The sequence below is a fragment of the Aspergillus saccharolyticus genome (assembly GCF_003184585.1).
Source record: "Aspergillus saccharolyticus JOP 1030-1 unplaced genomic scaffold BP01scaffold_55, whole genome shotgun sequence".
In the NCBI taxonomy this organism is placed as follows: Eukaryota; Fungi; Ascomycota; class Eurotiomycetes; order Eurotiales; family Aspergillaceae; genus Aspergillus; species Aspergillus saccharolyticus.
The window spans coordinates 64960-77548 of NW_020290665.1; the positions used below are offsets into that span (position 1 = coordinate 64960).

Genomic DNA, 12589 nt, shown 5'->3' on the forward strand with positions numbered 1-12589 from the left:
CATGCTTGAATCAGGGGTTCAGGTACAGTACACTGTACAGTGGTTACATCTGCACATCATGTCATGCAAAGATTTATTTGCGCGATTGTTAATAAATGGGTTAGAAGATGTAAGAAAGGATTCAGCAAATAGTTTGCCGTGATGTTGAAAGAAAGGAGAGTGCTGGACTTGAGATATCAAGCCCTTTGGCTCGGTCATGGAGAGATGTCCAGCTTCTATTGTCAGGACGGGAGGACCGAGGTCATAAGGACATCATAAGGAAGAGAAAGGGAAAGAAGGCAGCAGAAACGAGAGATCAGACGCGGGGAAAGAATTCGCTCAGAGATAACAGTGAAAGTGAATTCGTGATATGCATATGTGGATCTCAAGGTGCCAATGTAGGCATGTTGCAGAGTGTAGAAAGAAATGGAAGTTGGCAGTTATGATGAGCCCAGATCCGGAGATGAAAGGTTCTCGTTACTGTGTCAAGAATTGCAGGTGGATAGTACTTCGTACAGACGTCTCTAAGAACGCTCAAGGGCGAATGCGGGTGGGGTGGAAAATAATTCAAATCATACGAGGACGCCGGCTGAATTGAAACCAATCCTTACACCAAGAATGAGGCGCTGCGTGATATTGTGTAGGTATAAAGGCGGTGGTGCGAATTGCGTAAAGGACATTAACTTCTCATACGAGAAAATGTAGCGAAACATGGCGTGAGTGGGTTCAATTAACCCTGTCTTGGAAGGCATTCGCAGCGTCATCCGAGACGGCGAGTGACCGCGGTCGGAGTACGAATTTCCGGGCGCCTAGACTATTTGTTCGTAGTCTGTTTTGGCTAATTGGAGTGTAACTGGAAGCTTGTTTGCTTGACGGTGCGATGATTCGAGTCTGAGACGATTCTGGTCGAGGGGATGCGATGCCATCGTCTGTGGAACCATCGCTTCGGTTAGTGGCAGAACTGAGCCCAGCAGTTGTGTTGTAGCGCCGGATTCCAGCTTGGATGTTCGAGCGCGCAGTGGCAGGAGTGTACCCGGGGGTCATCAATGTCCGGCGCAGAGGAATCGCAGATTGTGAGAGAGTTGGGGTCCGAGGCTGAGGCAAATGTGACGCTTGAGGTTGGGCCGGGAATCGAGGATTGCGATCCGGTGTCGAGGTGACCACTGACTGAGATGCAGTATATCCATGGGACATGCGTTGGCGGGGAGATACGCGATAGTTGTTTGCTGCGCTGCTGAGATTCGCGATACTTCTCGACGGCGAGATTTGCGGGCCCTGATCAGCAGCAGACTCATCATCCGTGCGGTGTCGCTTGGTCCGTAACGATGTAGACAGTCGACTCAACCGAGTGCCGGCCGGTGAGCTGGGCGATTGGGTCAACTTGGCTTCAGAGCCTGGCGCATCGCTTTGGTCACCGTGCTGAGACTCGGGAGAAGCATTGGCAGTTACGACGCTTGACCGACGAGCCTCTAAACGACTGGTCAACCGCTTAGTGCTCGTTCGTCGGACTATCCCATCGGAATCCAACGTCGTGCTTCGACGGAAAGACAGCGTCGGGGTTAACGTGTCATCGTCGTTTGCAGTCACTTCCTTCTCCTCGGCTCTGCCATTCAATGCCAATGCCGACTGTTTCCGGTGTTGCTCGTCCGACAAGGCGAGGCATAGTTCTGTTAGACTACGGCAAACGCTGTCGGCTTTCCGCTTAGCCTGCCTATCGGATGTGCTATACCCATTGACTACAGATACATTACCAGATGGGGCCTTGCTGGCTCCAAGCAAAGTTGACAGCGCCAGCGCGTCGGTCGCGGTAACCTCCAAAGCAGCGTAAACTTCATTGCTGAGCACGTCCCTGGCATTGACTAGAGCCGACTGCAGGAGCGGATGCACCGGGTTGGGAGCCGCAGACGCCTCGAGCTCACCTGAGAAAGTGTTTGCCTTGTGGGGACGCCTGGGTGAAGACGACACCGTAGTCATGGTCGTTGTGGCCGTTGGTGGCCGTTCGCCAGAGGCGGAAGAGATCGCTTCCTGCGACGAGGGGGGGAGCTTCCCCGTCAGTTCTAACTTCTTGATCCGAGATTTCAGGTCTTCAAGCTCATCCCAAACCGTGGAAGGCGCAGTCGTGGACAGGGTAGATTCTGTTCCATCCTGACGGGACCGCTCGACCTCGAATCGAGCGCGTTCGGTGAGGTCTGAGTTGGAAGGCTGTCGACCGCTTCGAATGGTGGATAAGGTAGATTGACGATAGGCTCGGGACTCGTGCAGTGACCCGCGTCTCTCAGGGAAGGCATCGGCACTGTAGGGTAAGGACTCGGGACTGGACCGACCCAGGCGACTCCGTGGTAGACCAATTGCAGACCTAGAGCTGGGGACGTAGACCGAGCTGGAAGGGCGGGAATGCTGATCCAGTGGATGGGCGGAAGCTGAGTAAGAGTATAAAGCGGCCGTGTGGGGGGTGGACGGAGGTTCTTGTTGCGAATGCAAGGGGCTGTCGTATGTTTTCAAACGAATCTGATCGGAGGCAGGCAACTGTTCCGAAATACGAGAGGTCGATGAACGAAGTCCACTGCCAGACATCCTAAAACGCGACTGTAGGTGCCGGAATCAGACAAAAATTAGTTCTCCCAGTTCTCCAAATCGCTAACGCAAAGCACAGCAACAAGCCCAGAGCTTATAGACTCACCCGTCGAAACTCTGATCTTCCGAACGAGTCGCGACGACCGGAATCCGATCTCGCGATGTTTAGGAAGATATCCTCGTTTTTGGTACGGGTATCATCGGGCACCGGGGTTTTGCTGCCATCTCCTGACTGACTGTACCGATCGAGTCCGTCGAGGCCGCAACTGCGCTCGTCAACCGGCGTTCGCCCCTGAGCATAAACCACCGAGGAGGCGGACATATTCTTATTCACGTCTGGAACCGTCTTCTGATCATAGAGAGATGACTTCTGACGCTTGGTTGCATTTGGATTCGTCACGCGGGTGGTCGAGGCGACGTCAAGAGGTGGCGCGAAATCGAGGTCGTTTTCTACGGCCAGTCGAGGTGAAGGGGATTGGCAACCAGACCCCGCTGAATTGCGGACGGGAGACAATTGAAAGTTGGGGACTGACCGCCGAGGTCTGTCATACAGGATGGTGCGTTGTTGGCGGGTGGGAGTTGGGTCTGGGCCCCGATGCGTGTCGTCGCCGTTCTGGATGGAAGCGGTGGCGGCGTTGGTGTGCGACGATGTCAGGGCTCTCTTGCGCAGGGGATACTTGTACTCGAAACTAAAGCGGCTCTGGGGAGGACGGGGAACAGCAGAGGGAGAAGATGCTTGAGAAGCAGCAGCAAAAGCGGCGGAGGATGAGGAGTAAGAGGAAGAAGTAGGGGAGACGAGAGACGAGGGTGAAGATGTGGTGGTTGTTTTTGTTGTTGAAGACCAGAGGAGGTGGTGGTGGTTGTTGTTGTTGTCGCAGGTGGTGCCGGCGGGAGCAGTCGCTGTCCTTAGCGCGGTTGGTCTTGCCGCCTCACGCTGGCTTTCCGCTGCCATCATCGACACGCCTGTCGGGCGCATTCCTGATTTCGCGGTCGACGAGGGCGGGCCTTCGCTCTGACGTGGACGTATTCCGGCACTGAAGGTGGTGGTCCTGGCACGATTGACAATGGAACGGCGACAGAGAGATTCATGCGTGTCGGGGAGCGGGACTTCGAAATGAACCTGAGGAAGCGCGGATTCGGTCTTTCGCCGTCGACGAGGATTAAAGGACTGCTGGTTTGCTGGGAATGACGAAGAAGAAGAAGAGGAGGAGAGGAGAGGAGAGGCTGCATTGCCAGCAGCCATGGATGCGTCTGGGGACATCTGCAGCGGTCAGGCATCCACACGCATCTCGTTGATCAATCAAATTGATCTGCTGATCAAGAGACTGGGGATGTTGAGATGCGAAGATCAAAGGCTTCTCTAACCCAAAGCAGGGGCAACAGGCGAAGGGGGAAAAAAATTAAAACCACACTGGCAGAGGGTGACCAAAATACGAATCTGATTTATCGGTTATGGTGGATCGAATGATGATCAGAAGAGAAAAGTCTGCTACAACTTCGATCTCCTCGTCTGCAACTACTACAACTACTACTACTACTACTACTACTAATAATAAACTAATCGACTAGTCCTGCGGCTCAAGGGGAACCGAACGCAAGAGCAGCCGAGAAGAAATAAATAGACCATACACCACGAGGAATGGATGGGGCTTGGAGAGGGCCAGGGAACGAAAGGGAAATGAAGGACGGGTTCGCTCTGTGCGTGGATGTGGGATGTGGAAGTGGTGGCTGGCAGCAGTTCACTGCTGCTTGGGATACAAGTCAAATCCAAGTAAATGGTTGGCTGGCTGGATCCAGTCTGTCGTTTCCCCTCCAATGGATCGGACAATTACTTACTCAGGTATCATGGTCCAAAGTAGATGTAGCAAGATATCATGAGCGACTGCAATCTGACTGAAGTCGAGGACAGTTGGTGATATCATTCAGCCGTGCCGACCAAGCGGGAAGAAACGAGTCTTACTGTTTCACCTGCCTTGGCTCATCAGCAATGCTCATCTTCACAACAGTCACCCTAGAGACAAAGAAAAAGAGGAATTCGTGAAGCAGTTTCTGCAGACACCAACCATCATTGTGTACAGTACAGCTTATCAAATTCAATTCGAGTTTCTCTAGCAACGTCCAAGAGGCGGACAGAACCATGGATACTCAGAGACGGAAACCCTGGTTCGGACAGCGTCAGCCCCATCCAACTGGCAAGATATACACCCTGTAGAAGAATTGCAACAAAGAAACCTCCCTGGGTGGTAGGCGAAATTCAGCGGGAAGCTGTCACTCGCAGCTTTGCTTGATTATTAGCAGCAAAGTGAGAATCCGCAGCTGCAGGTACTTGGTCTAATGTGTTTCGAAGGCCAACAGATTGCAGGCATACAAAGGCAGTAGGTGACCAGGTTCGATACCCTTGTCATCTCCATTGACTACTTCCTCCAATTATGCAAGTTGACTCATTGTGAGACTGAAAATCAGAGATAAGATGCTGTCACGGGGTACAGATCCCTACAGTACGTACGTGCGTAACCTACGCCGCAGTGGGAAACCCACGTCCGATTTCTCGATGAGAGGCAGCTAGCTGCTGACGGTTGTCTCGGCCATACCCTGACCTAATAGACATTCCAGGGTCCTTGATTCAGCATCAGGAGACCATTGCATAGCTTGGAGGATCCTTTGTGTCTCCCAGCCGATTCGAGTCCAGGGCTCAGGCTCCCGACCGAGGCATCCAAGTAATCTGTGCAATTATCGATGTCCAAGACAGCTCCCCACTACTTCATATCGGCCAACGGGTTCCCAGCACAGACTTGAAGAGCTAGTCTCCGGGCTATTGATGCTCGGGTGTTTCGTCTAAAAGGTCGTAAAGGGCTCGAATCCGATCCAAAATCGGGGAAGCTCGATTGAGGCGCCATCACCCAAGCCGTCAAATCTCGGACCGGCGCTAGCGACAATAGTATGTGGAAGAGGTGCTGATGGCAGCGGGAGACTTTGCTTAATTCTCGCGTCGCGTACCGCTGTTCGTACCACTGTCCATAGCAGATGAGGACTCGCATCACCCTTGCAAATTTGGTTGCTTGGTTGCTTGGTTGCTAGGCTACTTCTGAGACTGCGACAGTGCTCAGCCCTCCCTCAGATACGTGATTCCTGCTCGCAGGAGACGGGATGATTTTGTACGCCAAATGGCAACGTTTGGTCCAACATTTGAGTTGAGCAGGATTGCACCCATTGGTCTGTGGGGGATTTGGAGGCCAACATGTTAGAGAACATTCGCAATCAGATGACGGGAGCGTTTCGAAACTTTAGCGAGTCATAGCTCCTTAGGGTTCAGGCACCAGGACGTCCCGGCTACACATTAGTAGGTAGTCCTCCGTAGTTAGCGGAACGTCGGCATCATGAAGCACTGCCCACCCTCAACGCTGGGGAGTGGCATAAAACATAAAATATTTTTTTTTTCAAGGAAAAGAAAAAAAGGCAATTGATTGGAAATCAGACCTATTACTTGAGCAAGTTGATGGCTGACCTCGGAAGCAGCCTTCTTAGGACAGAGTCAGAGCCACCATGACCGGGCTCAGCAACCCGCGATCAACGAAATGCCTCCCCACATTAATCACCGATGTGAAGCCGAACGGGCGGTCCAAGTTGAAGGGGCTCTCTCTTTTGGGAGCCATGGCATTTTTTCCTGGCCCCATACGGAGCAGTCTCAGATAGACGTTTTTTTGCCACGTGGAATCGGGCGCAGAGGAGGGTCGAGTTTCATCAAACATCTCTCAATCCGTAACGTCGACCCAGGCACGGTATATTGGAAGAAATGAAATCGAGCGATGTTAGGAGTCAGCACCAGAATTTTCACCGGGGGGAAGGACAGACGAATGCGGTCAGGGAGGATTTGCGGCGGGATGATAAAGCTGACGCAGTGCAGCAACGCATATCAATCCCGGAGTAGACCAACGAAACAACCTGATAAGTAGGAGTCAATCGCGTCAACGGAGATCTTGGATGCGACATTGTACGGAGTAACGAAAACTGGTCTCCCGTGGTGTTGTCATACCATAGTTCTTCTGCCAATTGTGTCTTGTACATCTGTGACGTATTCGGCAACGCCCGGTGTGTCTCAGTGTTGTTGTTACCTGGCAGTGATGGAACTGAAGTCCTGATGCCGACGTATGTTCTGTTAGTATGCACACAGTGGCGAACGATCATCACCTTCGGAATGTTTACAGCAGTATAGGACTAAGTATAGTTGAGTAGGTGTAGATATATCTCTAGCATACCCGACCAGGCGGCCCGTGACCTGAGCGCCAATCATCCCCAGGTATAGCCGATCGAGACGACACAATCTTTTCTTGTTTTCTTTCCCCTCCTATTCTCCCCCCTCAAAGTCTGTGACAGGCAATGTGGCACACGTGATAGGCGATGGAACTAGTGGCTTAACATTGGTTGGTGTGTTTCAAATCCGGCCGAACCTCATTTCTGCTGCCTGTTATTGGATGTGCTTAGCGCGCGCCCTCAAAGGGTGTTGTTTCAGCTGCAGTGTGCCATAGCCATTTTCATGCCTTGGTGTCTCAACTTCCCCCAACCTTCCCTTGCTGAAACAGTTCCGAAGGGTCTGTCTCATACGGGGTCAAAGCACTATTCATGATGCATTTTCTGGTTTCTTCTTATGGTGAGGTAGATGGACGAGATGTCCAGCCAGAATCCTCAAACGGCCAGAATGACCAGCATGCCTGTTCCTGACTCCCCTGACTCGGGCAAAGTAGGTCTCCCTGGTTCCACTGCCTAGAATCGACGGCCCACTGTTTCCAGGGGAAACTTGCCTCGATCCTGTAAAAAGTGGAGAGAGACGGACAGGCAGAGAGAGACTAGCAGTTTTAGCATTAGCCCCAGTCCGTCAGCCTCTGCGTTTCACTTTGTTGCTACGGGCCCAGAGAGCCGCTGCCAATTTTCCAAGCCTCGGCGCCAGAGAGAGGTCCCTGCTGAATCGCCCTCCGCATCTACTGTACGTAGTGAAAAAGCGATTCATGCCTCCCCCTCCCGGCCGGCTTCACTTTTATTTCACTTTTTTTTTTGCTTGTCTTCTTCTCTCGACGTCTGCCTCTTGGTTCGAATGAAGGAGATTGACCGTTCGTGGCAGTTGGTCTAGTTGACTAAACTGGATTTCATCTCAAGCCGGCTTGACCAGAACTCTTCTTCACCCTAACCTAGCAAACTCATCAGACTCTTCTTCCTCTTTTTTTTTTTACTTTCCTGCGAGAACCGTGCACGCCCATCGAAGCGGGTCAATCTCTCCCAATACGGAATTGATCTTGTGCCACCGGTGCTGGGATACCGTCTCCTTGGATTTGGCGCCTTTTATTGTTATTGCCCTCCTCGTGGGTTGAGGGAGACTGACATATCACTTTGCGACTTCTGGAAGTCTTCTTGAAACTTCTTTTTCTTCCTGGACTTGACCTGCTTGTCTTCATTCTCTTGTCTGCGAATTCAGCGCCCATTATTTTTTCGGCTTGTTGGCGTTCGACTTGTGCAAGCGATAGCTGTTCTACTACGACCACCACAGCCCGGACCCGGTATAGATTCGAACCTGTTCTCCGACCTAATCTGGCACCTGGCGAAGATTGCCAGACGGAGACCTTCTATACTCCCGAGACAGGAGAAGGAAGCAGCTTGATAGGTATGTGAGTTTGTGGTTCATGATTTCTTCTGCTCTGTTGTGTCTCGCCCGTGGGATGGTGGACTAAATTAGCTCCATCCACTCTCCCTTTGCTTTCTCTTGCTTTCTCTTTGATGTTTTGCTCTGCCCACCAATCATTTGCCTAAATCGCCTCGTCCATGGGTACTACCCTTTTGTGGGGAATGTCAATTTGACTTTTCTGTCTGGTTGGTTCTTTTATTCCTTTTCTGTGTTCAAACTTCACACATGCATTCTCTCTGCCATGTCAGAGATCATGAAGGGGAGACCCGAAAGAGTAAGAGAGTGGATGACCAAAAGGGAAAAGGGCCAGACCCCTTTGTGGCTTGGGTGGGCTGGGATGCCAGTGTCACTATTGCAACCAACTATGGGATTGAGGCATTCCACACACTATGGATCTATTCCCTCTCTCGCTCCTTCTCTCGCGGTCTCTCTTTCAGTTTTGAAGGAATTGCTGAAGAGATGAGACTCGGACTCTCTTTTTTTTTATTATTATTTCCTTGCTCCTCTTCTCAGGGCCTAGACCCGAAATTTGGGGGCCAGTCATGCCCACGATTGGGAGATATGGTTGTTGTTGAGAGAGAGAGACAGAGACAGAGGGACAGAGAGGGGAAAAGAGACACCTGAAGTTGGCGCCCATGATATGCACATTCCACCGAGACAGAACCATCCCGGGCGGCTAAATTTAGAGCTGCAGCCCATGGGAAGCTCAGGAAGAACGCAGAACATCTTATCCACTTTCTCGTCATTGCCAGTGATTGGCGTGCTGTCAGCAACACACGGCCGGTTGGATCTCCACTTGCTCTCACTCGCTCTCCCTCTCAAACTCATCTCATCTTTTGCCCTTTTCCTAAATGAATCGCTATTCTTAGTCCTTTTTTTTATGTGATTTTATTTGATTTTTTTTTTGAAGTCTGTTCTGTGCCAACCCGGCGAGTCTTGCTGAGACGGTCGGAGTACATCGAGCCCAGAGGCTTGTTTCTTACACAGCTCTCTGTTGCTGTCTCTCGCATCACTTCTTCTCGCACTCATTTTTTCCTTCTTCCTCCCTTCGCCTTCCGTATCTCCTCTTCTTACTACTTACTTACTTCCTCTTCCTCCCTTTCTTTTCTTTCTACTCTACTTTTCCCCTCTCTTCCTCGTTGAAGAACCGCCCCTCATCCCCTCCCTTCCCCTTCCCTTCTCCCACTTCCCAGAACAGTCTCTCTGCCCTTGACGCAGGGACCATTTGGCGTCTGTCTAGCATTGCGATTGTCCGTGCCGTTCCTTTGAGTGGTGGTGGGCAGTCGTTTGCGACTGAGAGCCATCCCACCCACGTTTTCTGTCGTCATTCCCCGGCGGAACGACTGCCCACTTTGTTATTCTCCCCGGGCGGCAATCCTCCCTCCAGTCGTCGCATACTCAATTCCCTCTATTCTCTCGAGTCTCTTTCATGAATTCCTATATCTAACCTTTTTTTTTGTTCTTTTCATTTTCCCTCTTTTACTCTCCTTCATTCGATTTCCATGTTCTCATCGCTGCTTTGATCTGAGATCTTTTCATCAACAATCCTTCACCTCGACTTTTACTGACTGATCTCAAGAGGATATCCTTCTCTTGCAGCATTCCTTGGTATGTGCCTGATCTCGGACTCTACTTTAGGACCTCATCTGCGAACCTGTGCTTCTGCTTGCATATGTGATCCTGTTCTCTCCTCTTATTGCTTGCACCTATCTACAGACTTTACTAGCTCTGTTGTTTTCATTTCGTGAAGCTGGTCGATCCTCGAACCGGTTTCACTCTCCTTGCAGCTGTGCTTGCTTCTACTGCCGAAAACCAACAATATTCCCTGAAACATGGAAGCTGATTGTCTAAACAAAAGGTCATTTGCGCTGGTAGCAAGTGCGACTCTACCTTGTTTTTCTGGAGCTGGTCATAGCAACTGTGCTCCGGTGTTTGCGCCCACTCTTCACTGTCACTGCGATTTGGAAAGGGCAACGATCCCTTTCAAACGTAGGTGTATCTTATCAACCTCAGACTCAACCATGCCGGTGCAGACCAGCGCCCCAACACTCCCGGACTCGTTTCCCTCCTTCATGTCAGTGTTTGGCGGGCGGACGCTCGATTTCCCCGAGAAGGAGGAGCGAAGCGCAACCTCACTCAAATCACTCCGTCTACCCACCAATGTCACTATCAATACCTCAACGCGCCGTGCTTTTCCTTTCCAACACCGTGCCAGCATTTCCTCCGTGACATCAGGTTCCACCGACTCCTCACCCACGACTACCATATCAACCTTCGACTCGCCATCTGTGGCGGATACATCTCCGAGTTCCTCCCCTGAATCTCCATCATCCATGCCATTGGCATTCAACAGCAAATTCACCATGCCCCCAGCGCGAAACTTTGAGAACCAGGCTTCTTCGACTAACAGCCTTTACCAGCCGCCGTCAGATGGTGCCAGCCCTCCACGGCCTGATTCCCCGGGCCGGCGGGCGCGAAACCTCAAGAATCTCTCACTTAGAATGCCTCCCCCTTCTCAGTCGCGCCCACCCATCGCAACGGCATCTATGGTCGAAGGAAACTCGCATCATCTTTCCGCTCCCCCCTCTCCCGTGCATGTGCCTCTGAAGGGCATGCGCCGTAAACCTGCGAACTTGACCATCCGCACGCCTGGGTTCGATAGGTCATTCTCGAACAACATCGCCGAGCTTGTCCCACCAACCCCGCATTCATTGCGCCACACTGAATCGTCGCCATCTCTGACCTCTGTTTTCTCTCCGTCCTTCGGGCCAAAGGGCGGCATGCAGCTACCTCGACCCATGACCCATCATGGCGCCCGAAGACCTTCAGCCACTTCAGAGAGCAATTTGCCACCCTTGCAGGCGGTGGAAGACGAGGATTCTGCTTCAGGTGGCGTGTTGCCTGAACTGGAAGAGGAGGACGACCATCTGGATTCCAGAGAGTCAACACGGCGCAGCGAACGTGGATACCCGAATGGCCCCATTCAAATCTACGATTCCGGCGTTTATCTCTATTTGGAACCAACCGCGCAAGAAGCGTCCCAGTTCGATGTTGTTGTAAACGTGGCCAAGGAAGTCGCCAACCCGTTCACTAAAGCCAGCACCAACACTGAAACCGTGGTGAGCGCATTGCGCAATGGGTCAGTCAGTCCCAAGCGCCTATCTATCGCAGAACCCTGGACCGCTGCCTCGGAGACCTCATTCAAGTCCGCCTTTGAATATCCTCCAAGCGAGGCGTCGACGCCGGTGACTCCTAAAAATGGACCATCTGGACCGGAATATGTACACGTCGGCTGGGATCACAACTCGGAGATCCTCGAGGACCTATACCCTTTGTGCGAGTTGATTGACTCCCGCATTGCGGACGGAAAGAAAGTTCTCGTACATTGCCAGCTGGGCGCCAGCCGATCCGCTTCGTTGGTCATTGCATATGGTCTTTTCAAAAACCGAGACTTGGACTTCAACTCGATGTATGAGATTGTCAAGGAGCGCAGTCGCTGGGTTGGCCCAAACATGAGCCTAATCTACCAACTGACAGATTTCCGCTCCCGCCTACTCCGCGGGGGTCTGTCTAAGGCCGCTCCAGAAGAGTGGTTCGGCGAAAGTGCACCAAAGGACGCTGAGCAGCGGCGCTCGCGGGCCGATCAGCGAGGATCGGTCGAGACCTGTATACCTGGAAATGCAAGCGTGTGCTCTGATGCGGACCGCTGTTCGTCCAACGCCTTGTCGCAAGCGTCGCTGAGCTCTTTGTCGGTGCCTTCCACCAACCAGACGACTCCTGTCTCTATTGAAAGCCTTGGGTTTACCACCAAGTCACTCTCACACAAACGAAGCATATCACCCCGGCCGTTGCCGTTACGTCAGAGCTTCCACACCGGATTGGCTAGCGATTCCCCGGCAGCTAAGCCTGCATCACTGCCATGGCACTCCGAGGCCGGACCGTACTCGTTGGCTAAGACCGACATGTTTGTGCGGGAAGAGTCCGAGGAATCCAACGCCCTCTTCTCACCGCGGACGACGGACTTCATGGCCGCGCCTATTTCGCGATCTGTTTCCGATGTCTTGGAGGATGATGGCCTCAACGGACTGCGGTTCCGGTCACGGATAGCGGATCCGCGGTCTCCGCCGCCTGGGAATGAGCGGTTGATTATGAGAAATATTGATGAATTTCTGTGATTCAGCCATAACGTCTTCGATCGAGGACTGGCCATTGGGCATCAGTCCGCGAAATGATTCCATGACTTCAACCATTTCACTCTGACCCGACCGTCAGGTTAACATTCTTTCTTATCCCCATCGCGCCATTGCGGCATCCACACTCTCTTCTTTTTCAGCACTTTGTGCACTTTCCTTACCTCTTTCA

At 52.1% G+C, this 12589-nt stretch overlaps 2 protein-coding genes across 2 annotated transcripts; one reads left to right on the forward strand and one right to left on the reverse strand.

Annotated features, from left to right (window-relative positions):
* Positions 1–705: 705 nt before the first annotated feature.
* BP01DRAFT_307075 (putative LPXTG-motif cell wall anchor domain protein) lies at positions 706–3505 on the reverse strand (the record flags this gene model as incomplete). The annotated part of the gene is made up of 2 exons (XM_025572272.1): positions 706–2565; positions 2660–3505. The coding sequence occupies 2 exons, from the start codon at positions 3503–3505 to the stop codon at positions 706–708; spliced, it is 2706 nt and encodes a 901-aa protein (XP_025426936.1).
* Positions 3506–10248: 6743 nt separating this feature from the next.
* Positions 10249–12402, forward strand: dspD (putative protein-tyrosine phosphatase; the record flags this gene model as incomplete). The annotated part of the gene is made up of 1 exon (XM_025572271.1): positions 10249–12402. One exon carries the CDS (start codon positions 10249–10251, stop codon positions 12400–12402), a length of 2154 nt encoding a protein of 717 aa, XP_025426937.1.
* Positions 12403–12589: the final 187 nt, after the last annotated feature.